At 48.2% G+C, this 27,593-nt stretch overlaps 2 protein-coding genes across 13 annotated transcripts in view; both read right to left on the bottom strand.

The window, feature by feature from the left end:
• Positions 1-14,039, bottom strand: part of RANBP3 (RAN binding protein 3) — a 53,346-nt gene extending 39,307 nt beyond the window's left edge. For all 10 annotated transcript variants that reach the window (XM_055342712.1, XM_055342713.1, XM_055342714.1 and 7 more), the window contains exon 1: positions 13,929-14,039. In XM_055342712.1, coding sequence (XP_055198687.1) covers positions 13,929-13,950 — 22 coding nt within the window. In that variant the 5' untranslated portion in view covers positions 13,951-14,039. The remainder of the gene's footprint in view (positions 1-13,928) is intronic.
• Positions 14,040-24,545: 10,506 nt separating this feature from the next.
• Positions 24,546-27,593, bottom strand: part of RFX2 (regulatory factor X2) — a 99,177-nt gene continuing 96,129 nt past the window's right edge. For all 3 annotated transcript variants that reach the window (XM_055343040.1, XM_055343042.1, XM_055343041.1), the window contains 2 exons: positions 26,920-26,962; positions 24,546-26,345 (listed from right to left, as the gene is read on the bottom strand). In XM_055343040.1, coding sequence (XP_055199015.1) covers positions 26,233-26,345; positions 26,920-26,962 — 156 coding nt within the window. In that variant the 3' untranslated portion in view covers positions 24,546-26,232. The remainder of the gene's footprint in view (positions 26,346-26,919; positions 26,963-27,593) is intronic.

The following is a 27,593-nucleotide window of genomic DNA, read 5'->3' as shown; positions in this document are numbered from 1 at the left end:
GGCACTCTATTCCACCCTGCGGAGCCTGGGAACCACTACCCCAACTGCATATCTTGCTATGTTTATAGATTCAATCATGATATTCATTCAGCAACTGTAACTTTCAGAAACTCCACACTCCCCAGGGCCCACTGCATGCCAGGCCTCATATGGGCCTCTCGGGTGTGGTGGTGATATGGAGAGACATGTTCCCCGCTTGCCAAGAGCAGACATTAGACTTTAATTGAATGCTGCAACACGGGAGAGGCACAAAAGGGACTCAGAGTGCAGAATAGGGGCATCCAACTTGGTGAGGCTGTGGAAAAGGAGTAGATCCAGGAAGGCTTCTTGAAGGAAGTACCACCTAAGCAGGAGGACAGCAGCACTTAGCCAGGTGACCAGGAATGAGGAAGAATAAGGCAGCAGAAATGGGATGCACTGGAAGAACTAAAGGTCAAGGGGGTACCTGCTGTGTGCTTGCTACTTCACTAATGTCTGAACGTACTAGCTGACTCCAGATCCTCAGGACTGACAGAAAACAGACTACCCCAGCCCAGGGCCATAGGAGCAGAGTGCACTCCCTCCCTTTGCTGGATCTGAGGTTTGCACATTTACACCTGCAAGGTCTAGTGTAGAAACTCCTGGAAGGTACGCATCAATCACTCAGGTAGTATCTTTCTTGAGGAAATGAGTTAAAGATGGCTCAAAAGAAGGCAGAGGTTCCTGATATGTAGGTTCCCTCCTGACCCAAGGGACCACAGACCATTCTCCCTACAGAGAATATAAGTCTCTGGGCAGAAGCTGGGGGCTCCAAAGAGGCGGGCCCTTCTCCTAAAGCAGAACTGAGCTGGGGCCCCTGGACACAGAGAAAGGCCTCCGATGCCTTGTGTACAGGTGTGGGAAGTCCTGAAAAGGCCTCACCCGAAAGTAACGCCCATAATTTGGTGTATGATATCTGTGTTAGGGAGAGGGCCCATAAAATACCTTCTCATATAGTGGTAAAGAGGCTCAAAAGGAGGAGAGTTGTTTTTTTTTTTTTTTTTTTTTTTTTTTTTTTTTTTTTTTTTTTAGGAGGAGAGTTTTTAAACAGTCTCATACTGGAGAGGATTAAAACACTAGGCTTCCCAGACCACCCTGGTAAGTAGGCCAGGAACCAGGACTCGCGGTTTTACTTTGTGTCTTTTCTGCCCAGAGACTGGTGGCAAAACTCTAAAGAGAAAAGGACATATGTGTCTATCTCCAAGACAGTGAGAAAGGAGGAAGGAGCACCACAAGAATCCTTTAAATAGAAGCCGGCAAAGGAAGGAAGAACCTTTTGGGGCAGGATGGGTGATGGCAGCTGCCCAGATGTGAGGACAAAAGGTCAAGTCCCTGCTACTTGCTACAAGCAAGGGAAGGAGAGCCAGTAGCTGGCTTAGACCCCAGAGGTGGCCCCAGGATAGAAGAGAATGCTTCTCAGCCTCCAGGATAAGAGGTCTTGGGATCCTGGTTTTAGAGTTCTCTCAGCCTGTGCTGTGTGATTGACAGAAATCCCAAATGGGGTTTCCCAAAACCGCAGGATGGTTTCATACATGAGCTAGCAGTCGACAAGTGCATATTAATGGGCTGGGCAGGCACTCTGTGCATTACACATCTCATCTCTCTGACTCTTAGCAACCACTTTTGGAGAGAGGTCATAGCAACATCCTTATTTTACAGGAAACTCAGAGGGTGAGTGACTTGTCCAAGGTAGAGCTGGGTCTCCAACTGCATCTGAGCTATGCTGTCATCCACATACAGGCAGAGGGAGAACTTATGACTTCGTTTGCTTCCTCCCCTATTTTCTACCCGGGTGGGCCTTGGAGCTAAGATATAGACACTTTTTTCTTCTGAGAAGTAGCATCAGGAAGAAAGCAGCTGCTAGTCATTCCAGAAAAAGCACAAAGGAAACTAGAGGGTGACCGATGAGTTTGGGGTGCGGGGTGGGGGAGGAGGCTGAGGCTTTCAAGTCAAGTGACCCTCTGACCCAGACAAGGGTGTAATGAGGCCAACAGCAGATCCTTAGGATCATCAAGGACAGAATGAAGACATATTCCAAGATGTGGATGCTCTATGGTGAAACAAGATGCGCTGTCTTCATCTTTCAAAGTAAACCTTTTAACCACACAACGCACTGCAGAACATATTCAGAATTTAGGTTGAACACACACACATTCTCTTCATGCTGTGGAAGGAGTAAAGTACACAAATACTATGGGCAGGCCTGCTGTGCCACAAGCTGACACCCCCAGGGGCTGCCTCCAACCTCTGTCTCTGAGGACTGTCCATTAAACTAAACAGAATAAGTAGGCCCAGGAAAACACACAGAGAAGTGAATCTGGAATATCTTGACCCATTCTGTTTATTCCCCTCCTAAATGATGACTCAAACACCTGCCAGGAAATAGCCCCCATGTGGAAAGCCACTTGGAATTCCTGACCAAAATGTCAGCAAGGTACTTGTGTAAAATGAGCTTTAATCCTGGGCTGATGTGTCTTAATCTTCTTATCTGTGCAAAAAATATGGAAAGGATCTTGGCAACAAAAATAACAGTCTGTTAAGACGTGACAACTGCTTTAATCCTACAACACTTACTATCTCAACCCTTCAAGTCATTTCTTTTCTCAAGAATTATTATAAACAGTTCTGAGCAGCAACATAAAGGTGAATTTGTCATTGACGTGTCAACTGTATTCTCAAACTAATTCTCTGGTAAAGAATGGAAGTGATCTCAAACATGCTGTTGCTAGGTGATGCCTCTCTTGATGTCAGTGTCCCGAATACTCAGTGGCCACCCAGCCCAGCTAGTAGAGGGTGATGGGCCCCTTAATTCCTTTTTCCGTACTCGAATGTGTTTTTCCCCAGGCAACTCTCAATTGGCCTCAGGGAGATTATAGGGGGCACAGTTTTGGAGATGACGGTATCTTTTATTTTATGCCCTTCTTTCTGGAATGCTCTTCATCCTGTCATTACCTTCACCAACTAAAATCCAAGCCACTTTTCAATGCTCTAACTGCTGTGTCCCTATACCTCAAACAACAGGGGCAACAAGCAACTCATATTTGCACAACAATCTTTACTAGACCCAGCAGTAGGTGCTTTACATACCCAGTCTCCTCTGATGTCTTCACATCCCTGTGATGTGCACATTATTTATCATCTTTGATCTATGAACTTGAAATGTTCACATGAAATAAGACAGGCCTCAGGCAGATAGATAGTGCTTTGCTTAAAGTCACAAAGCTGGTAAGTGGCAGAGCTGGGACCAGGACCCTAAGTCTGACTTCCAAGCTGGGTGCCCCAGGTCCCCTGAGGTCCCACCAAAGGCCAAGTCCCATTCTGCCTTCTTCACTTCTACACAAACTGGCCCTGTGGTCAAACCTTCCTATTCCTTCCCCCACCCCACTCATCGACATAAGTGGCTGTGACAGAACCTGTGCTTTTGTGCCTTGAATCCAAGAGAAACCCCACAAACTTATTAAATAAATCCTAAAAGTCAGCAACTTAACCAGAAAGTAAGAAATTCAGGGTGACAGCTCTGCAGCACTTTTCTGTTCACCCACGAGGTGATGTGACACGACAGAGCCGAGGTGAACTCAAAGGGGCTGAAAACTGGGGGAAAGTTCCAGGAAACACAACGGAAATCCGCCCCCAGGAAGGAAATCCAAGGACCACAGAACTTCCGCTGAGGCAGCAGACCAAAACTGATAAAATGCAGGCTCTGGTTTTTGTGGGCATTCAAATTGGTCTCAAGCACTTGTGGCTGGGCTCCTGGGAAACTCAGCGGACCTTCCCATTCCCCCAAAGTCCAACAGGGATGGTGATACACCCCGGGCAGTTCCAAGGAGGATTAATGAAACGATGCAAAGTGTTTGGGAAGTGGTTAGCACACAACAGGAATTCCACCTTGGCATTATTTTCATTATTATAATTATACCTAGAAGTCTGCAAAGAACACCAATGCCACCTTAAAGCATCAGTCTTGGATTCAAGGACTATCTCCAATCCCTAGGTCCCCAATAATGATAAAGGCCTTAAAATTTGGCCTTGTCTAAAGCTGCCCAGATGCCAGGACAACTTACATGCTCAGCTGCTCACAATCCCTCAAGTCATGACCTGATGGAAGGCTAATGAGTTAAGCCTTGCTCGTATGATTTACTAAGCACCTACCTACCATGTGCTAGGCACAAGCAGGGTGGTGGGAAAGAGTACAAGGAGGGAGCTGTAGGGCGAGTGGTTGGGTATGGCCACCCTAAGGAGTCATTTGAACCTCAAACATAAAGGAGTGAGGCAGGTGAAGGCAGAGTATACTGTGCAGGGTATGAAAGAAACCTAGAGGCTAACACGGGGGAAAGGGCCGTGGTGAGGAGTCTGGATTTATCCTGTTTAAAGGGAGGTCAGAGGAGGAGTCCAAGCAGAGGAGTGATATGACCTGGTTTATATTTTTAAAGGGTCGCGCTGGCAGTGGTCCTTACGCAATTCTTCCTGTTTTTGTGTGTGAGGCAAGTTTGGTAATAGAATGCTAGGGAAGCCTTCCTGGGGGTGGAGGCTGGGGAGGTCTGGTCTCATGGAGGCAGCACATGCGGGGGGACCAGTAAGAGCCTTTAGGAGCCATCCAGGTGACAAGTGGCAGTGATGACGGTAACCTGGGCCGGTCCCATTGCCTTGGAGCCAGGGCAAAGTTGGTATTCTGGTAGATTCTGGGGACTGAGCTGCTGGAGCTCAGCTGCGCACAGACTGAGAGGATCTTAATGGACTGTAAAAGATGGTCGTGCTCTCTCAGAGGCAGGTGTGGTCAGCTACAAGTCCTGCTCCTCTGGCAATAAAAGCTCCCGACAAGGGGTCCTCCAGTGGTGCTGATAATGACGGATCCAGGCCCTGGGCTCTCAGGACCCCAGAGGCCCATCAGTATGACAAGACATCCTTTCCCTTCGGAGTGCAGGGTAGCTGGTTTCCTCACTCCCATGACCTGAGAAAGGCAAACTCTCAAGAACCGGGTGCCCCACTCCCATTCTGCTATTACAAATGTGACACAGGCATTCATTCTGGGTCAAGAAATTCCCAAGATTCCATGTGGCAAACCTGGAGGAGTTCAACTAAAGCAAAAGCATTTTAAACTTATTGCATAAAGCAAGGCCTGCCTTCTAAACATGTGCTCGGGCAACTACTATCATCTCTGCAAACACCTATTTCTTTAGTAGGAGAGTGATAGCCAAGCATAGTACCCTACGGTTTTGTAGAGAACAGGTGCCTGTGAAGTCAATGAAATTGATCCACCACAAAGGATGAGCATTGGCTCCCAGACTCTATGGCTGGAAGCAGGCACACTGTACCAGTTGACCCTCCCTGCTTATGTGGCCTTTGGCTTCAGCCCTGCGCCACGGAATGGCCTGGACCCAGAGCTTCTCTGCAGGTCCTTACATTGAACCCAAGATAGTGTTGAAGGTCATGGAAAACACTGTTCCATTCTCACAGGGATATGAACTCCACGATGCCTCCTCATCTGCCAAAAGGTCACAATGGACATAGGAGCCTGGGAGGGTAGGCCCTAAATTCCATTTGGCAAATGATCTACTCCTGGATAGTTTTACTTAATCTCATAACCCAGTGCTTCTCACCCAGGGGTGATTTTGGCCCTTGGGGACATTAGGCAAAGTCTGGAGATAGTTTCAGTTATCACAATGTGGTGAACTGCTAATGGCACCTCATGGATGGAGACCAGAGATGCTGATCAACATCCTAGAGTGCACAGGAGGGTCCCCAAACCAATCTCAAAGTTAACTATGCTGCAATTGAGAAATTGTGCTTTATTTGGAAAAAGACTGAGTTAGATCCCTAACTCCCATTATACATCAAAATAAGTTCCCAGTGGGTCAGACAGTACAAACTGGGGTGACCCCCTACCTTCTGTGAGTCACTTCTTCTCTCCCTCCCCACACTTTGTATATTTAAATGTGCAGCATCCTAGGTTCACAGTAGGTCAGACGACTAGGGAATGTAGTGTCTTGGGGGTCAATGGACTCCCCTAACCCAGGAGTTCTTAAATTCAGGCAATTCCGCCTGAGGGGACATCTGACAATGTCTGTAGACATTTTTCCTTGTCATGACATTTTCCATGACTAGGGGTAGAGGGTTCCACTGGCATCATGTGGGTAGAAGCCATGTAATAACATGTGAGAAATTAAAACCAAGAAAATAACCAAAGCATTACCTTATTTAGGATAAAAAGAGTAAAGGCTTAAACAATATACTTTTATGAAAAGGAACTTTTTAAAACAAAAAAAAAATCAGTGAGAAAAATGGCATTATTTCATATTTTGACAAATCTGTTTAATATCTGGCTTAAGAAAAGACAGCTAAAGTCACTTATCTACTTCTGCAGTCCATCTGTTGCTGTATCACACTATTATAACCTTTGGATAAAACTCCACTGTCCATTCACAAGAGAATGAGAGTGAAAAGGGCAAACAATGTCTTTGTATTATTATGAAAATAGTTTGGAATTTGCAGTCCCCTTGAAAAGGTCTTAGGGACTCCCCAGGGCCCTGGACCATCTTGGAGAATTGCTACCATATGCTCCTCTCTGAGTACTAGCATTCTGAGGATAGTGAATCCTGAATTCATTACAGACTGTCAAAAGCTTTATGCTGAGTTTCTATGCTAACAAGCAGAGACAGCTGCATATAAGAAGTGGTACCACAGGACTGAAACCCAAATGCCAACCAAGGTCAGGCAGGCACTGGAAAAGAAGGAAGCAGGCCAGGTCCCAAACTACTTGGTACAGACTGTGGTGTCCCAGAGGGCACACAGTCTATCTTTTTATTTTATTTTGAGCACCCCAAGTTTTTTTATTTGCAGACACATCTTACATATTTTTTTTTAAATCTTTTATTTATTTATGATAGGCACACAGTGAGGGAGAGAGAGAGGCAGAGACACAGGCAGAGGGAGAAGCAGGCTCCATGCACCGGGAGCCCGATGTGGGATTCGATCCACCGTCTCCAGGATCGCGCCCTGGGCCAAAGGCAGGCGCCAAACCACTGCGCCACCCAGGGATCCGCATCTTACATATTTGTGATCACTGTCTGCAATTTTCATTTGATGTTCTCTCCTGTGAGTTTCATATGTTTGCTATGCCTTCAACATTTTAACTGTGGCCACAGAGTCTATCTTTTTTTTTTTTTAAGATTTGTTTATTTATTTATTTATTCATTCAGAGAGAGAGAGAGAGAGAGAGAGAAAGAGAGACAGGCAGAGATACAGGCAGAGGGAGAAGCAGGCTCCGTGCAGGGAGCCCGACTTGGGACTCAATCCCAGGTCTCCAGGATCACGCCCTGGGCTGCAGGCGGCACTAAACCGCTACGCCACCGGGGCTGCCCAACACAGTCTATCTTAAGAGTGGCAGCTGCTCCTCAGTCCTGGCAACTCATTTCTGCACAAGATCACTGGGAAGGCTGGTCCTGCTTTTTAAGAAAAATCAGAGACCGGGATCACTTTTTCCCTGAAATCTCAGAATTCTTAAGTGTTGGTTCCTAATTAAAAACAGACAAAAGGAAAAAAAAAAAAAAACAGACAAAAGGGATGCTTGGGTGACTTAGTGGCTGAGCATCTGCCTGCGATCAGGTCATGATCCTGGGGTCCTGGGATCGAGTTCCACATCAGGCTTTCTGTGGGGAGCCTGCTTCTCCCTCTGCCTGTGTCTCTCATGAATAAATAAAATCTTAAGCAAACAAACAGAAATCCCTAAACGGGCCAAATTAAACATGTCCGCTTGCCCCTGAAGCAAGCTTACCACTTCTACCTGTGGCTTTTGACTCTGGCTTCATGTTTAAAACATCTGTAGAGCTTTGGCCTAGACATCAGTTTTTATTTTCCTCAACCGGCTCCTTAAACAAGTGAGGGCTAAGACTCACGGTAAGTACTAGGTAGGCAACAGCACCGAGTGCCCAGATTGCCAAGGAAGAAGCAAACTGTGGACAGGCAGGGGTTTTTCTCGGAGCCCTATGCTATATGGTTTTCTACCAAGTAGAGCAAAGTCACACAGACTACAAACAAGACTCCATAGGACCCAGGAAGGGTAGTGTGGGTACGTGGCAAAAACAAATCCCTTTTAAACAAAACAAAGAACTCCTTCTGCTTGCTGCCACCTTCATCAGCACCACTAGATCCTGAATAGATAATGCTGCAAACCCACCTGCCTCAGGATTGCTTCACAGTACCATGGAGAGCTACCAAGGCTGGGCCAAGTTAACACCAGCCATCTCTGTGGCCTTTCTCCAGGTTTTCATAACAGAAGAAAGGCCCTTCTCAGATTCCCCAAATGGTCCTCATCTCCCACTCTGCCCTGGCCTATTCTCTGTGCCCAAATTCACTAACTAGGTCAGAATTGAACTGGTACCTAAAATGCCCCCTTTGCCACTCTCACACACTGTCACTCTTCCAAATGCCATGTGAGCTTGTCTGCTCTAACCTCACCTAGTTGCTGCTGCCTCCACTTACTCTAATTCCCCCACAGTATAAACACACCAGATCCTCACTAGCCCTGACACCCAATGAATGTGCGACGCTTACAGGATTGCTGGGGTAATCCCGTTTTCCAGTTAACTGAGAGGCAGGCTGAAGACTTGGTTCAAAAGTTTTGCAGAACTACAACCTTTTCGATCTATGCAGTGGAACCAAAACTTATTTTCTTCAAAACGTATAAAAATGTAGCCTTGGAGGTAGCATGACACCACTCAGCTACCACCAGGCCCATCTGCTACAGATATAAGAGGCATTAGAGTCACACATACACATTCTGATCTCAGAACAAATTCCAGAGTTAATGTTTATCATAACTTCATGAAAAATTTTAAAACAGTTGTCTCTCACTTATCCTAAAAATAAGTTTAGGGTAGGGGAAGGGATGGTGAGAATTTAGTGAATTGACGATTCCAACTGTTTTAGTTTCTAGATCAACAATAAAAATTCACTTGTATCTCATTCTCTCAGGTGTTAAGTAAGGAGAAAAGTGAGGTGAAAAGCCAAACCATCCTTGAAAATCTCTAGAGTAGCATTTGGTTAGGCTAAACCAGAGGTTTTCAAATGTGGGCAACTTTGTACCCCTCTACCCCAGGACACTGGGCAATGTCTGCAGACGTTCTTGGTCGTCACATCTGCGGGAGGGAGGAGGGTGCTATTGGCATCTAGTGGGAAGAGATCAGAGAAACTGATCAACATCCTACAAGGCCCGGGGTGGCACACATGCCGAAGAATTACCTGGCCACAAATGTCTATAGTGTCAAGGCTGAGAAGCCTGAGCTAGGTGATCATGTGGAAGGCAAGACAGAACCCAGGAGGGCTGACAGCCCAGCTCTGGCTGGCCTCCCATCATGGCTCATCTCAGGGCGATCTCAACAGTGGGCTGGCTTCACCCATACTATTCACACTCATTTCTTGCTCTCTCTCTGCTGAGCACTTATGCAAAACCAGTCCACCTTATGAGTCCACTATAGTAAAAAACAGCTACTCTATACTGGCTGTTTATTACTATGTGTGCAGATGAGTATTAAATAATTCAGATACATTAATTCATCCAATGCTCACAGCAGCCATGAAATACACATGATTTCCATTTTACTGGTGAGGAAACCGAGGCTCAAAGGAGTTAAGTCACTCAGAGTATGTGGAAGAGTCAAAACACAAACCCAGTTCTCTGCAAGGCAAAGCCTGTGCCCTGCCATTACTTTATACCAGTGGGTCTTACCCTGGGGCGTGGTTCTCCACTCCCTGCCCTGGGACATACTGCAATGCCTGAGGACATTTTTGGTTGTCATGACCCCTGGGGTAGGGGTGCAGGGGAGAGTGTGTGCTACTAGCATACAGTGGTAGAGTCAGTGACAGTGCTACGCCACTAAACATCCTACAATGTATAGGACAGCCCTCCCCTCACTCATACAGAATCATCTGGCTCAAAAATGTAGGTAGGGCCAAAGTCGAGAATGCTGATTTATACCATGTCCACAGGCCACAAAGGATTCATATGCATATGGCATCTTTAAACACTGGGATCTGGAATCCAAGATATCTTACAGCTCAAACAGACTTTACTCACCCCCTACCCATTCTTTATTTTTACCAGACACAAAACTACAAAACTCTGCATTCAAATCCTGACATCCATCTACAATGCAGAGTAACTTCAGGGATAGGATGATTAATGAGTTTGAGATATATGAATAGCAAAATGCCAAGGAGAAGAAGAGAATATCCCTGGACACAAGTGTGAAACACACACACCACACACACACACACACACACGTCTCTCTCCTAGGAGAGAAGCATTCCAACTGGACTTTGAAAGTCACAGACTATAGAAGTACCAAGAAAGGGCTGTGGGAGTTGCTGTCACCATCCCTGAAGAGATCGCCATGGCAACGAAGGCCAACAAGATGCTGTATTAGATACACAATTGGAAACGTTTATTTGTGTACAAGCACAGCATACCTAACCTGCACTACTCAAGCCAATGGTTCTCAACCCTGGCTGCACATCTGAATCACCCATGCTGCTTTCTTACCATACAAATGCCCAGGGCCCACCTGACATCTTACAGAATTGGAAGGTGGGGATTGAGTCTTTGTGGTTTTAAGAAAGCTGCCCCAGTGATTCTGATGCTCAGCTCAAGTGTATAGTCATTGCCTCAGACACAGAGAGAGGTGGCGATGGCCCAGAGAAGAGAGACAGAAGGGTTGGGTATGAAGATGGACCAGCTTGGAATACCACTGTGGAAAAACAGAAGCTAAGAAGGCATTTGACTGGAGCTTAAACAGCAAGAGGAAAAGCACACATATGGGGCAGTCCCTAAAGTTTCAAAATGCATAAGCAAGAAAGCCCTAGTTTACATAGTGAATAATAAATTAAACATCCCAGCAGGCTGTACAAGCCAAAAGTCATTAAGAGTTATGTCCTGAGGACAACTGAGCCAGAACTAGTGTCAGAGGCAAAGTACTGAGTGTGGCATTTACTAGGAAAAAACTTTAAGTACAAAGCATTCCATTCTTCTATTTTATACTAACCATTCAATTATGCAATCTATAGCTCATGTGTAGTCCATTTGCTAGAAATGTTATCCCTGGAATCCATAATTTTCCCGTTGTGTTCAACAGTATGCCTCACAATCAGGGTCCTCACTGATGAATTCAGTCATTCATTCAACAGGCATTTCTTGGATACCTACTGTGCCAGGCACTGTTCTAGATGTAGGGAATTCATCAGTGATCATGACAGAAAGAAATCCTTGCCCTCGTGGAGCTTATATTCTAAAGAGGTAGTCAAATAAACTTCACGTGTCAGATGATGATATGCGCTTAGTAAAATAAAGTGGGATAAAGGGGATAGGGGATTAGGGAATGTGGATCCAGTTTAAAATAGGTGGGCAGAGAGGTTCTCCATAATAAAGTAAAATATTTGAGTAAAAACTTGAAGGAGGTACAGGAGTGAACCATAAGGGGATATCTGGGAGGAAGACTGTTTCAGGAGCAGGGGAACCTGCAGGTCCAAAGGCATAAAAGAGGGAGTATATAGTCCATTCAAGGGACACTGAGGAAACCAGAGTGACCCAAGCAGAGCAAGTGAGGGAGAGAGTGGTGGAATGGGAGAAAAGGGAGGTATAAGGGGGCCAACTCTAGCTTCTGGGCTGAGTTGTTAGATGGGTACAAATGGAAGGGAGGCCCAAGAGGGGGAAACCCGGCACTGGTAGTGAGAAGTGGTCACCTTCTGGAAATATTTTACGATAGAACTGACAGGATTTGCTGAGGCATGAGAAAAAGAGAAAGAAAGAGTGAGTCAAGCAGGACTTCAAGGTTTTTGGCCTGGGCAATTCAAAGAATGGACTTGCCACTACTACAAATGGGAGGAGGATTGTGGAGTGGACAGGTGTTGGGGACAAAGACAGGGATTTTGTTTGATGTGCCCATGAGACATTTAAATGTAGATGACTATGATGTTGGATATGTTGAGTCTTGAGTCTGTGAAAATTAATAATGGGAAAAACCTCACTAAAGCAGACTCGGGGGGCTAGAAATGGAGGTCAGAAGGCGCTGCCTTACTATGGAATAGAAATTCAGGGGAGAACTGTCAGCTACAGCCCCCAACAGAAGAAACATCAACAGTACAAAAATATCAATTACCGGCCCTGACAAAAGAGGTATATTCTGTAAGAATCTTCTGTAAGAAATCGACTACCTCTGCATTAGCCAATGAGAAACTGTCATCACCCTGAAATGTTGCTTTTCTCCAACAGACTTCCAATTCAAAACGAGTTCTCACAATTTCCCCCATCTCCCTGTGATAATGTTCCTCTCCTCTGCCGTGAGACTTGCCCACGGTTTTTGCCGGTACCTGCTTGTCTGAAACTGTGATTCTGTCACTCCAGAATAAGCCCATCTGACCGTTATTATTTTTAAGATCAACAAGCTCAAGAAACCGAACGGGCCAAATGTGTAAAGACATAAAGTATGTCCTACTGATTCCCATTTACCCACTCCCTCTCCTGCCTTTTAACTGGTTCTTACAAACTGGAATGCCTCAACCCTCGGCTGGAGGAGGGCTGGCTCCTCCGACTTGTAAAAGAGATACAGGACGAAATGGCAGGGGGTGAGGGGGTGGGGGGCGTGTGTATGGGGGGGGCTGGGCTCGGAAGCCAGACCACCTGCTTCACATCTCTGCTGCTTACCAGCTGCGTCACTCACCTGCCTCGGACAAGTAACTCAACTGCTCTAACTCGGTTCCCTCACCGAGAGAACACGCTGAGAGTACCTACTTCATGGATCTTTTGTGAGGAGTATTTCAAGACCACAGAATTCAAGGCTTTGAATGGTACATGGTACTACCCCTCCCCCCACCCCCCCCACCCCCCCCACCCGCGCCCCGCAACGCTCGGCCAGGTGGGCAGTTACTGTTTCACTCATGCATTCTTACAGTTCAGTATGCAAACCTTAGGACACCCTCCCGGCAGCAGGGCGCGTGGGATGGGGGAGGAGGGCCAGGCAGGGGGGCAGCTTGCTAGAACTACAGAGGTGCACCTAGAAACGGAGGGAGCTAAAAATAGGCCTCGGAAGTCCCGAGGCTACCGCGATATCAACACCACCATCGATGTAAGCAGACGGCAGCAGCTTGGGGAGTGCTTTCTCAAGAGGATGTGGAACTGTAACCTTGTCGAAAACGCTCGGGTGGGACGTCAGGAGGGAATTCACACGCAGTCTCTGTCTTTCTCCTTCTCTGGAAGTGCAGCGATAAGGGGCCAAAAAAAGCAGCCGGGGCTTTCAGCGGTCCACACCCCGCGGCCGGGCCGAAATGCGGGGGGACAAGGAAAAGGCGCGACTCTCCGGTCGTCACTGAGGATCCGGGGGGAACTGGCGGGAGCTGGGGAACAGACCAGGTGTCCTCCACCCTCGACGTGGAGCATGCCCGCGTAGGAGGAGAACCCCACAGGATTCGGGGGTGGGCTTGCTCGGCGCCAGGCCGGAGAAGGGGGCGAGCCGGGCCCCGGGAACGAGGCGGCGAGGGAGGGAGCGTGGCGCGGTGGGCGACGACCAGGCCCGGAGGTCTATTTACATCCGAGGCCAAGGCGCCGAGGCCGCGCCTCCCGCCCCCTTCAGGCTCGGACCCGGCCTGGGGAGCAGGAGGGCCTCAGGGCCGTGGCTCCAGCGGCCTCCCAGACCCCCTGGCCGGACGGTGGCAGGGCCGAGGCTGCCGGGAGAGATGGGCCGGGCCGGGGAGCCCGGCCTGAGGGGACGCAATGGGGGGCGGCCGCGGGGCCCGCGGGGCCGCTATCTGGGAGCACACGGTCCCCGCCACTCCGCGGTGCTCACCCCTCGGGCTTGTGGCCCCTGGGCCTCCCACCGCCCGTCCCCTGGCCGCCAGCTGGCCCCCGACGGCGCCTCCCCTACCTTCGTTCGCCAGGTCCGCCATTTTACTTCCTTAAGCCCTCCCACAAGGCCCCGCGCCGGCCCGGGCTCGCCTGCTTTCTGCCAGAAACTCCCGCGCGTGCGCACTTCGCAAGCTGACTCCGAGCGAGGCCGGCAGCTCGCGCCTGCGCGCTGAGACCCGCGCGGAGTCGCGCTCCGGCAGGCGGTCCCGGCCCGGCCGCGCTCCGAGCACGCGCCTGCGCACTAACTGCCCCCCGCCTCCTTTTCCCGCCGACCAAGGGGGCGTGGGCAGGGCAGGGCGCATGCGTAGTGAGCCTCGCGCGCGTCGCCCGCGACGCGGGAACGAACGTTCGGTGAGGCGGCGCGGAGGGCTGAGTTTCGACGCTCCGGCTTTCTGCTCGTTTTCCGGGAGTTCCCTGCGGAGGGAGCGTGAGCCGCCCAGGGAGCCGCGACCGAGGCTTTCCCCGAGGTGAACCTCTGGATCTGGGGGGGGGGGGGCGGGAGCGGGGGCGGGGGGAGGTGCTGACCACGTGCTCAGGCCTGACGGGAGGCCGGCGGGGCGCCCGGTCGGCTGAGGCCTCAGTTTCCCCTTCTGAGGGCCCAGTACTGCGGGGCAGCGTTTTCCTCAGGGCACGTGGGGCCGTGGGGGACGTGGGGGTCGGAGGTCAGAGATCGGGCAGGAAGGGCCGGTGGGGGAGGGGCCGCTGTGGCCTGGGGGCGCCTGGCGCGGGGCGGGGCGTCGCGTCGAGCGTCCGCGTGTGAGAGGCGGGCGGGGCCGGCGGGAGGGTGTCGGGCCGCCGGCGCCTCCCCGGCTCACCTGCCCGGAGTCTGGCCGAGCTCATTCCTGGCTCTGCTCTGTGGCCCGGAGGGCCTTGGGTCCCGCGTCTACGCCGTGTGAGTCCCGGCTCCACTCCTCTTCCATTGTGATCTAGACGAGCGGCCTGGCCTGTTGGCCGCATCTGGCTTGTGAGCTAAGAATGGTTTACACCTTCAATTGGTGGTGGGGGGGGGGCGGGGAGAAAGATCCAAAGAAGAAGATCTCACGACATGTGAAAATTGTAGGAAACTTCAATGTCAGTGTCCGCAATGTAATGGAAAAACAGTCGCGCTTACTGATGTACATATTGTCTGTGGCTGCTTTCAAGCTGCAGCAGCAGTGCCCACTCCTTTTTAACAGAGACTGGCCGGCAAAACGTAAAATATTCGCCATTTGGGTCTTTACAGAAAAAGCTTGCCAACCCCTCATCTACATGGTTGCCCTGTACACATCTGTGCGACCTCTGGGGAGTGGCAGATGTTTAACAACTGCTTCTCTGGGGGAGAGTGTGTGTGTGTGTGTGTGTGTGTGTATGTATACGTATTTATATGTGTGTGTGGTCTAGTGCATTGTAAATTTTATTTATGTTTTCCTACCACTTTCATAAGACTAGAGCACAGCTAATAAAACAATGAAACGAACCCTGGTTTGTAGTGGTGATTTGCTTGGTGTGACTACTTTAACCATGGCTGATTTCAGGCTACTAATGTGAACATCACCAATTGCAGAGCTAGAAGAGATATTCAGAACACACTATATTTGTTTCTAGAGCTTGCTATTTTTTTTTTTCACTGCGGTCCCCAAATCACCAACATCAACATCACCTGGAAGCTTTTAGAAATACAGAATCCCGGGTCCTAAGCCAGACCTTCACCAGAATCCACATTTTAACAAGATTCCCAAGGGCTTCCTATGCATGACAGACCTTCAGAAGCACTGTTCAGAAACTTTCATTTATTTTAGGGGTGAGAGGTGGTTAATACTATTAAGAATTACACTAACTTTGTTTAACAGACACCTTGACTCTCCTATGCTGGATTTTGCCACCAAAATATAAGCACAGGCCACAGATCTTGAGTTAGAAATTCTTTAGGAATAGCTAAAATGTCACTGCTGGAAAGGATTGACAGCATTGAGTTCATCTGGTCACCAGCAGTGTGTAGGCTTAGTTTTTCATATTTTTAGTTTGTTGCATTATATTCATTGTTTGATTTTATATATGTTTTCTCTTGTCATTTTATATATCTTTTCTCTTGTATAGATAGATCTTCTTGCCCTTTACCATATGTCTAAACTCTATGACTCTTTTTTTTAAGATTTTATTTATTTATTCATAGAGGTGCAGCGAGAGAGAGAGGCAGAGACACAGGCAGAGGGAGAAGCAGGCTCCACGCAGATAGCCCGACGTGGGACTCGTGGGACTCTCGATCCAGGGTCTCCAGATCAAGCCCTGGGCTGCAGGCGGCGCTAAACTGCTGCGCCACCGGGGCTGCCCTAAACTCTATGACTCTTAATGAACTTAATACTTTTCTTTACATGCCTTTTTATTGGTTTACATTTACATTGAATAGAGTATATCACCATCCAAATAGAAAAACACTAACTCCATGAATAGGAGATAATTGTAAAAATAAACATGAAAACAAAACAAGGGTTTTAAATTCTGGGTAGATACTGTTGTTAGTCAAGCTACCGAGCCCCAAGCCTGCCTCTTTGATGTTAAAGAGAGATTAGCAGAGTATTAGAGGGTTACTAAAGGCATATTATCACTCAGCATAAACTCTTCTTGACATGATGAGAAGTACTGAAAGAGAACTGAAAACGGAGAACTGTAAATCATGTGATTTGGTGTCATCTAATGCTATGTCTGCATGTCTCCTAAAGTAATTTCATACACCACATTCATCCCACACTTTGGGCAACTCCCAGAAACACGTCATCACTTGCTAAATATAATCCAGTTGTGGTTTTTCAAGGGACATAGATGCTAAACCTGTCAGCCTGATGAGCTAACTAAATTTCCACCGGTTTCACAGTTGTCTCCAAAGTGCCAATGGCTGCCAACATTTGCACCTTAGGCCTGTTTTTGCTTTATCTGGTCTCCTCTAACTAACTTCATCAATATTTACTTATTTATTAAATAACTATTCATCACTTACTGGTGGTAGTTGGGAAATATGGTCCCAAATTCTTTGACCCTCTTTCCATCAAAAAAGGTGATACCTGTTCCTTTCCCTTTATTGGGGGTGGACTCATTAGTGGTGGGTAAATACAGTACAGTGAAAATGACACTATGTGGTCTAGGTCATAACAGGCACGAAGGATGCAACTTTCATCTGCTTTGCTGGAACAGCAAACCTGAAAACCTTCAGTCTTCATGCAAACAATCCCATCTGTCTTGGCGCCATGCTGTAAGGAAGCCACGACACAAACCACATTGTGGCAAAACCCTGAGAGAACTGCCCAGCTAGCCCTTCCTGTTCCTCAACACACAAACTATGAAAGATAAATGATGGTTGCTATTACAAGCCCTTGAGTCTAGGAGACAAGTGTTACACAGCAATATATATTCATAGTTCTACTGTGCATCAGGCACCATTCTGCATGTTGGGATGAACAAGACAGACCCTGGCTTCATGGAACTTTGCATTCTTTTGTAATGAGATTTACAGTAGGTAAACAAAGTAATATGAAATAGTGACTAGTGCTACAAAGAAAAGAAAACAGCATATTGTCACAGAGGAAAAGGGGATATTGGGGGTGCCCGAGTGGCTCAGTCAGTTAAGCATCTGACCCTAGATCTCAGCTTAGGTCTTGATCTCAGGGTCATGAGCTCAAACCCCAGCATGGAGCCTACTTAGAAAAAGGGAAGGAAAGAGAAAGAAAAAGAAAGAAAGAAAGAAAGAGAAAGAAAGAAAGAAAAAGAAAGAGAGAAAGAAAGAAAGAAAAGAAAGGAAGGAAAGGAAGGAAGGAAGGAAAGAGAAAGGCAAGAAAGAAAGAAGAAAAAAAGAAAAGAAAGAGAAGAAAGAAAGAAAGAGAAAGAAAGACCTTAGATTGGTCAGGGAAGCTCCCTCTGAGGAGGTGACATTTAGTAGAAGATCTGCGAGTATAAAAGTCCTGAGGCAGGAACCAGTTTGGTGAGCTGGAGGAGCAGTGAGTTTAATGTGGCTAGGGCAGAGTGAGGAAATGAGGTCAGACAGTAAGGCCCTCATAAGCCACAGCAAAGAGTTTGGAGTTTTTCCTAACACAAAGGTTGGGAGTGGGAAATGGAGGGATCCAAGTGATTTACCCTAAACTGCTGATTGGCTGGCTTCTCCACTGCCTGCCTCCTCCTCGGCCCACCAGGAGACAAGTCTGAGGATCCCCTTGAGCCCTGGCTGTGCTCTGAGAACTGTGAACTTCCCTTCACAGTCAAGTTATAAATGGCTACCTTTCTGGCGGTGGCATGTGCCCAGCCCCATGCTGAGATTGAAGACCCAGAGATTAATCAACTACACAGTTCCCCACCCTCAGTGAGCTCAGAGTCAGGTGAGGGCAAGGGAACTCGTCCTGGGTTGCCTCCTCCACTCAGCACCCTTCCTGTCCTTCCTCAGGTGGACTTCCTGACAGCAGGATGTCCCGTGTGGTCGATGCTGATGCTGATGGGGGGCTCCCGACCCAAGCTGGGTGCATCAGCTTCCCTCATTCCTCATGACTCCAGTGCAGCTCTTCCTGTCCATGGATCCTGTCCCTGTGCTTTAAATAAAACCACCTTTTTGCACCAGAGATGTCTCAAGAATTCTTCCTTGGCCATCAGGTTTGAACCCTAACATCTTTCCTATACCTTCTTCATTAGGCTTCCTCAGGTATTAACATTTTGCATAACCACAGTACAATGATCAAAACTAAGAAATTCACATTGATTCACAATACTATTCATTAATACACCAATCTTACCTAAAGTTCAACTGTTGATCACAAACGATTTCTTCCCTTGTCCCAGGATCCAGTGCAGGATCCCATGTTGCACTTAGATGTCATTTCTCCTTAGTCTCCTCAGTCTGGATCATTTCCTCAGTCTTATTTTTTCTTGACCATGACACTGGTAATGAGTACTCCGTTATTTGGAAGAATGCCAAATTAATTAATTTTGGCTTTGATTCATGTTTCCTCATGATTAAACTGAGGTTACCAGTTTTTGGCAGGAATAACATGGGAATGATGTGCCCATCTCAGTGCACCGTATCAGGAAGCACAAGATGTCACTTTGAACCACTCGTGCTGATAATTTAGATCACTTGGTTTAAAGAGTGTCTGCCAGATTACTACTTTTCCCATTGTGATTACTGAATATCTCTGAATCTATGTAAATAAATAGAGAATATTTGAGGAAGAGAAGGATAAGCAGAAGAGGGAAAGAAGGTAGTAGCTCCTTCAATCTGTTGCCTGTGGTCTTTCCTATCTTGCATTGTTGCAATTTAGTAAACAAAACTGCCTCTAGTCTCAGCCAAAATCCCAGTTCCTTGTGTCCTGAGGGGAAAAGGATGTCGCTGTGTCACAGTGACCACTGGGGGGAGGCAGAGGATTGGGAAGTGATCAGTTCTTTCCTAAGTCACTGAACCTGACGGGGACTCAAAGGCTCTGTCGGGGGTTTCAGCTGGGGGTCTGGCATCTTCTGGGAACCAGGTCAGGTAGGCAGAGACAGAGCATGTCTTGGTTGCACCATCCTGGATGCTCTGTGGATGATGCTCCTTTTTTCTTTTTTCTTTTTTTCTTTTTTTTTTTTTTTTGTGGATGATGCTCATAGTCCGCCTCTGAAACAGTGCCTCTCCATCCTGGGAGACCTGGTGCTCCTGAGATTAAGGGAAAACGGAGAAACTGCATAGGTTCCTGTGGGTCTTGGCAGCCAGGAGAGTTTAGCAGAATGGGTGGGGCACCTCTAGAAGAATCCTCACATTTCTGTTGCTTTCAGGATTAAATCAGCTCACACCTCAGACTTCCAGGTAAAAGTGTCAGATGGGTCCAGCACAGTGGGGTACTTACTACCTCGCGCCCTCTCCTGCTTTCCCTGACTATCCAGTTTATGACTCTACCCAGTTCATGCCTCTGTCAACCATTTATTATCAACTATTGAGTGAATGCCTTTAGGTGCCCAGCGGTTGCTGTTCTGAGATAACCATTTGCCATTTTGAGATATCCAAGTAGAGGTGTCGGGTGAGCAGTCATATATCTGGAGCTGATGGAGGGGAGCTGTCAATCTGAGGTCGTGGGCCTCTAACTCCTGGAATGAAACCCTGGCTCTTGGCTAGGATCTAGGAAGCTTTCCATGTTACCTTCCCACTCCCCCCGCTACCCCTGCACTCACCTTGCAGCCAGCCATACCAGCTTCCTCACTGCTACCCACATATGCCAAGCCCATTCCCCTCAGTGCCCACATAGAGGTGGTATTTAAATCCATGGGAGAAAGGTCGTTCCTCAAAAGAGAATCAGGGTGTTACTCCAAAGAAGTGGAATGGATGCTTGATGGCAAAACCCCACAAATGTCTGGCACAGAGGATTCTAGAAGAGACCCATCACCTCAAAATAGGTTGAGAATTACTGGTTAGTACTTGTATCTTTTGATACATATGTATATTCAATACATTTCATATATCCAATATATTGTACATTTTACACTGTATTATATGGCAGTCTAATACCATCTGGGTATGTATGCACACATATTAAACTGAAGTAAAAACTTTACAAAGTTAAGTTTATATTTATCCTGTCAACACTTCTCATGTTTTCTACTTCTATCTTGGTCCATTAAAAACAACTAAACTGATCATAACCCACCAACTTGATTTCATAACCCACTCAATCTGCTGTTAGGCACGGGGCTCTAGTGAACCTCTTCTACCTTGCTCCCCTTTCGCTCCATCCCTACTACCCCACTGCATCCTACTACCCCACTACCCCCACTTGTACTCCCACCTCTCACTTGAACCATCTTATCAAGTACTTAATTGGCCTCCTTGCTTCTAGTTTATGTATAATCCACTGTACCAGAATAAATCTTCCTAAAGCCCAGCTCTGATCATTAAAATAAATAAATAAATAAATAAATAAATAAATAAATAAATAAATAAATAAATAAATAAATAAAAATAAATTCCGGTGGTGGCCCTCCTGAGTGGATTTTTTAAAAAATATTTTTTATTTTATAATTTTATTTTTTAAAGAATCCCACTGAGCAGGGAGCCTGATGTGGGGTTCAATCCCAGGACTCTGAGATCATGACACGAGCTCAAGGCAGACGATTAATTGACTGAGCCACCTGGCACTCCCTGAGTGGATTCCTTTCCTTTCCTTTGGCCATTCCTCAATATTCCTCCATGTGTTTTCTCTCCTCCGTTCCCCTACCTTCCCGTGATTACTATGAACAGTACCTTCTCCCAGAAACCTTTGCTCACTCACTAAATGTTTGCTGAACCTACATATGCACTGTTAGAGTTGGGGAATTATGGTATTGAGCAAGGCAGACAAGAGCTACTCGCCCACAGTGCTTTTGGGAAACGTGGAGTATAAAGGATCTTAATTTAGTGGGAGAGCTTCCAGGAAAGCTTCCTGGAGGAGGTGTCAATTAAGATAAGCACTAAAGAGGCAGGTGTGTGTGTGTATGTGAAAGCATGGAGGTTAGGTGAGAAGTGCAGTGAAGGTGAAAGCCCCAAATGAGACCATGGATTGAGTTCCAGGAGCAAGAAATAAGAGCATTGAGTGGTTAAGGGTTTGTTTGAGGGGTTGGGAAAGACTAGTGATAAATGATGTGGTTGCAAGGTTCAAAAGATGGAGGGAACCAGTCATCATGATAGTGCTCTCAACCGGTGGTTCTCACCTGGGGTCCATTCTGCCCCAGGAGGGCCACTGAGCCATATCTGGAGACATCTGTAGCTGTCACGACTTGGGGAGGAAAGGTGCACTTGGTAGGGTAGGTGAGGCCAGGGATGCTGTTCCACATCCCAGAGTGCCCAGGATGCCCCACCAGTGAGAATGATCTGGTCCCAAGTGTGCACACGGAGACACAATTGTTGAATGCTTGCTCCAGTATTTTGTAAGTATTAACTTATTTAAAGCTCACAATGCTGTGAGGTAGGTATTTTTATTACCTTTTTTTTTTTTTTTTTTTTTTTGCAGATGGAGAAACTGATCTAGGTACAGTTGATCCTTGAACACTATGGCTTTGAGCTGTGTGGGTCCACTTATGTGCAGATTTATATCAGTGAATACAGGACGGTGCTGTATATGTATTTTCTCTTCCTTATGATTTCCCTAGTAACATTTTCTTTCCTCTGGCTTGCTTTGAGAATGCAGCATATAACATACAAAATGTATCAGTTGACTGTTTATTGGTCAACAGTAGGCTATTAAATTCTTTGGAGGTCAAAGTTATGGGTGCGTTTTTGACTGCAAGGAGGGTTGGCGCCTTTAACCTTATGTTTTTCAAGGGTCAGTTGTAATTTACCCGAGGGCATAACCAGGGACTGTGGAGTTCACTCAAATGTGCATTAGCCTGGACCTATTTCCCCCACCATGCTGCCCTTCCTGGCCAGGAGGAGTTGGGCAGCGGCAAGGAGGAAAGAGAGTGACCATGTTATGGCATTTTGGGGAGATGGGAGAGGTGGGGGCCATGCAGGTGGTCCTGGATTTCTGGTCTGAACAGTTGGATAGATGGTGGGCAAGGCCATAATGGAAACATGAGGAAGAGGCCTGAAAGGTCAGATGCTGAGCTCCTGTTTTGTTGTGGGGAGGGCAAGGCACCCACACCCCTCTGAGCAGTGGTGGGAGGGGCCGCTGTGGAGCAAGTCACATGTGGAGGGGCATTTCCATTTAGGGATGGACAAGGTCACAGAAGGTGTGGAAGGATGAAGTTCTGGAGCAGGACCCAGGAGCAGCTGGGCAGCAGCCAGAACTGTGGAAGGAAAAGTAGTGGAGCAGGTGACACCCTCACTGGGGAGAATTTCTCCCCTAGCACACTCATAGCTGGAGTGTGTGTGTATTTTTTGCAGGGATGTACCTCACAACTTGCTTCAGAGTTCTTGCTACCAGAAAGTTCCCAGAGGCAGGAACATCATGGGTTCCCCTGCCCCGCCCCACCCCTCCCCAGTGCAGCTTATCAAACTCTGACTATGGGTCATCAAGATTGTAATACAGCTCCATGATCACCAGGGATCCAGGTTTCTTCTGTCTCATTGCTTTGCCATCCTTATGTGATGCCCACATCGGGGTCTAAAATGGCTATTGATGCTCCAGCCATCATATCTACATTCCATCCAGCAGCTTTAGTTTTACCATGTGTACAATGTGGGTAACACTGTCAAAAAGAAGAGATTGGACAGAAGCCTCTAGCATGAAGCTGTTGTGACTAGTTAAAACCTCCCAGAGGCTCTTGGTAGGACTAGGCTCCCCTTATTGTTTGGCCCTTGTGCCCTGGGTCTCTACCCAGTGGGCCTTCTGAGGGACTTGATAGACTGTGGGCCTTCAGCAGTCACCCCTGCTCATCTCCTGTCAGGCTCCTGGGGCAGTGATCATGGAGTCCTCACCTGTTCTCCTTCGGTCACCAGCCACTGAGGCTCAGAAGCAGGGCCTGGCTCTCCTCTTCCAGGGGCCCTGCCACCCTAGCACTGGGCCTGGCTCTCAGACAGGGAGGGCTGGGGGGTGGCTGCTGCTCGGTGCAAGGGCTGGCACTGCTTCAAGGGTCTTAGGCTAGATAGGGCCCATAATCATGAACCATGAGAGGGTGGGGCGAGTCAGGGTTCCATGCGGTTCTCAGAGCCTGGCAGGGAGTCGCTACAGAGACAGGGCCCAGCTGATGGGGAGTCTGCGTGGTTGTGTCCTGGGAGTTTCCCAAGACTGGCCACAAAATTTGCACTGGGGCCCAGTGCAAAATCAAAGTGTGGGCCCTTTGTTCAAGAATTACTAAGAATTTCAAGATGGTGATGGTAGAGCCTTAAGCCATGTGCACAGGCCCTGGAGGTCCCAGCCCAGGGAAGTAGTAGATGATTGTAGTAATACCTGGGGGCCTCAGGACATCTACCTGGGACAGATGAGCCTGGGCTCGGGCCCAGGCTGAGCATCCCTGGGGCACCTGGGGCACTGGCCTGGCCCGGGGAAGCAACTTTTAGGAGCAGCTGACCAGGAACTGTGTCCACGTTTCTGGAACATCTTCCCATCTGTGGGCCCTTCCTGGTGCCTGAGCCCATTGGTCTTCTCTGCAGGAATTCTTCAAAGTCCTATTATCCCTGTAAGAGGAGTGGTCCAAACAATGTGGATTTCCAGCCCCCATGGTAATCCTGCCATGCAGCCTCTCTGTGGATGGGGCCCAGGAATTGGCCATTTTAGAACAAGCTCGTGCAGTGATTCTTAGGGGAGTCCCAAGTTTGGCCCCCACCACTCTACCAAATAAGCCCTGGGAACAACCAGAGGGTTTCATCAGTGGCTGGAGCATATCTGAATAAGTCTAATCTGCCAACAAATAGTCTTGATCATCTAGGGTGGAGAACTATTTTCTTGCTACCTCTGGCCCAGAGCTGGCCTTACTAAATGAAGCACAGGGAATCTGCTCCTTCTGGAACACTTCCCAGAGAGCCAAGAAGAAAATGCTAGAGGCCACTGCTGCTCCTCTGAGCCTCACATGGCATGAACCTGGCCAGGCTGGCAGTCCAGGGCAGGGAACCGGCCTGCAGGGAGGCCTGCCTCCTCCAAGGCCACTGTGTGTGTGGCGAGGAGGAGCTGAAGTGTGGTTGGAGGCCCCAGAGTGGGTATGCTCAGTGTGTTCACAGCAGTGAAAAACAAGAACGGGCTTGGAAGGTGCACGTCTTTACTGTCATTTGTATTGTTCCTTGTGGAATCCTGCAAAGGCAGGAGCATAAGGCGGAAACCCAGTTTGTACTGCTTACCACACATGGAAGAAAAGGCAGGCCATTACACTCCGTGAACCGTGAGCTTAAATGTCTCCCAGGAGAGGAGATATATATTTTAAAGACATTCTTTGTGTCTGATTTCATCTGAGTCTTGAACTGTAAAACCAGACAAACATTGTGATTATTATACAGACTTTTGGTTTCTAAAATAAGCGCCTATCTTTCTTGTGTTTCCCCTCCACACCTCCCTGCACACCTGGCACGGCCTAGGAGTGCACGGCGCTCCCGCTTGTCGGGAAGTAAGGTTTTTAAAGGCCACGTGAGTTTACATTAGTACCTTCTGCGTGAATGAGAAAAAAAATATTGGGGGCCGAATATACTGCAATATACATGTTCATAAGAAACGTTCTAATAACAATTAGAGCACAAAACTATTGGTATAAACATATTTCCAAAAGGAAAAACTGTTGCATTTCAAAAAGATGGTGCTTCCTAGACCAGAGGTTTGTCTGTCTTCTTTATAGCTGGTTTAGGGGCAGAACTCTTGCATGGAGCTAACCAAGTGCAAATGTGTTATGACGGATACAGATCTGGAGTGTCCAAAGTTCAAGGACTGTGCAAGTCCTTAGGATTCATTTATCCCAGAGAAGAGTTTTGATTTTGAGTAGTTCAAGATGGGACATGCCCAGGGTCAAAGTGCTCCAGGATCGCTAATTCAAAGGCAGACATCCAGAAGATTCTATGAAGCAGGAGCCAAGCAGACTTGGCTCAATGGCTGCCCTTGGAAGGCGGCACTGAAACACTGACCACCCAGCCCCCTCGGAACAAACTCATTCCAGACTCAGTAGTTTGGCTTGTTGTTGGCTATGAACTTGGATAGAACCCAAGTCCTTCCAGTTGCTGATAAAACTTCTGGTTTTGATTCTTGAGACACCACTGTGTCTTGGCTTGGGCAAGCCTTTTCTGTGACTTGTTCTTTGAGCCACATGGGGCCTTGGGCTGTGCATGGCCCAGGGACTCAACGATTGATGGCTGCTTCTGGGGACCTTTGGTGTCTGCAGATGGGGCTCCTGTGGGCCAGCATCTGTGCCTCAGCATAGCTGGCAGTGTAGGAGGCCCTGGGCACAGCGCTGAGATGGTCTCTTCCCCCCACAAAGCACCAGGGCGGGGGCTCTGCGGACACTGGTCAGCTCAGTATAGCCCAACAGCTACAGGACACCCCTTTTCTCCTGTGATCTGAGTTTTAAAAAATCATGGTGGAAGCTGGAGGCAGCTGAACAGAAGAGAAGCCCAATGTGGAGGTGCCAGCTCGTCCAGCATGGCCCCTTTCAGCTCTCAGGCAGGATGTGTAGAGTTGGAACAAAGGTCACTGTCTGGCAGAGGAAAGGACAAGAACACTCAGAAGGAAAAGGTGACCCAGGAGGTGCCAGGTGAGCAGCTCAGGCACTCAGGAGTCTGATGTGACCTTCTGTTGTGGTTAACATCGGTTTTCTTCTTGAAGAATGGTGTGCTCTTTGAGGGTGCACTGGTGCCCCATGAGTCAGATCAAAAGTCACATCATCTAAGAGGCACTATTGCAGTGGAGCTAGAGGGTCCTGGTCCGGAGCCTGAGGAAGGCACCACAGAGCTAGATGCCCTGCAAGGAGTGGTTCGTGTCACTGCGCTCTCGCTTCACCAGGGGCTCCCCCAGGCTGCGGGCGTCGGGGTCAGCCTCACTGCCACGATCCTCACTGATGTCATCTGCAGGGTTAGCATTGGGGATGAGGGGTGTGGGAGTGGGGTGCAGGAGGGAGGGAGAGAGAAGCATGTTCTCAGGGAGGTGCACAGGCTTGGACACACCAGGGCCCCCCTGGCCACCCTGAAGTGCTCAGGGAGGCTTTCTCACTGGAGACCTCCCTTGCCCAGTGTCCATTTGCTGGGTCACACTCCTGGCAGGGTTCCCTTCAGCAATTGGTACCTTAATCCTGTAGGGGAGGGCCTGGTTAGTTGGAGTAAGGGGAAGTGGATGCAGGCAGACAGGGCTGTGGTTCTACTCCTGGCCTGATGTGGAGGTGCCTGGGGAGCAGGATTGGATGTCATCCCAAAGCACCCAAGGAGGTGCAGGGCTGCTCCTCTAAGCCCCAGCAGGGGCCAGGCCTGCATCAGTAGGACATCAGTAGGACACCTCCTGCTGCTTAGGTCTCACCAGCCTATCTGGATGCTGACTCCTAAAGCCCCTCAACCCACCCCAGGAGCTTCCTCGATTTCCACTAGGCCAAGGGTGGGAGGAATAGCCCCTGGGAGAGCCTCCCGGAAAAGCTACAGACATACCCACCTTTATCAAGCAGTGTCAGCGACAGGGAGGCGAGATCATTGAACTGAAAGAGAGAAGCCTAGAGTCAGGGGCCTCTGCAGAGGGGCCTGGTCCTGATGAATTTTAGCACTGTCCTCTCTCTCCAGTTAAAACAGGCTTCACTTGTAAATGAGAGCAGTTCCCACATGAGAAGCAGTGCTGATGCTGGTGTGTCCCCTCTGGCACCTTCTGGGTCTTGCCTGGGAGCTGCAGGAGGGCTGAGTGGGTGCTAACTGCTCAGGCCACCAAGAGGACAGGGACTGTGGCCTCTGAATAGTGATGGGTTTATTATGTACTAAAAGCTCTGTAAGCATCACCTCATTTCTTCCTCAAAACAATCCCCTGCGACCCAGCAATTCCACTCCTAGGAATGTACCCAAAACAAATGAAAACAGGCATTCAAACAAGAATGTGCCCCCAAATGTTCACAGCAGTCAAAAGGTATAAACAACCCATGTATTCATCAACATACGAATGGATAAAGCAAAATGTTGACTATCCATGCAAGGGAATATCTGGCCATAGGAGTGAGGCAATGATATGCACTATGACATGGCTGTGCTGTGAAAAATTACGTTGAGTGAAAGACACCACACACGAAAAGCCATGCCATGTGTGACTGCACGCGTGTGAGGGGCCCATGGCAGGCAGATCCT

Source organism: Nyctereutes procyonoides, unplaced genomic scaffold, assembly GCF_905146905.1.
Source record: "Nyctereutes procyonoides isolate TBG_1078 unplaced genomic scaffold, NYPRO_anot_genome, whole genome shotgun sequence".
NCBI classification, from domain to species: Eukaryota; Metazoa; Chordata; class Mammalia; order Carnivora; family Canidae; genus Nyctereutes; species Nyctereutes procyonoides.
Note: the sequence above shows the minus strand (reverse complement) of the source record. Positions and strands in the feature narration are given on the sequence as shown.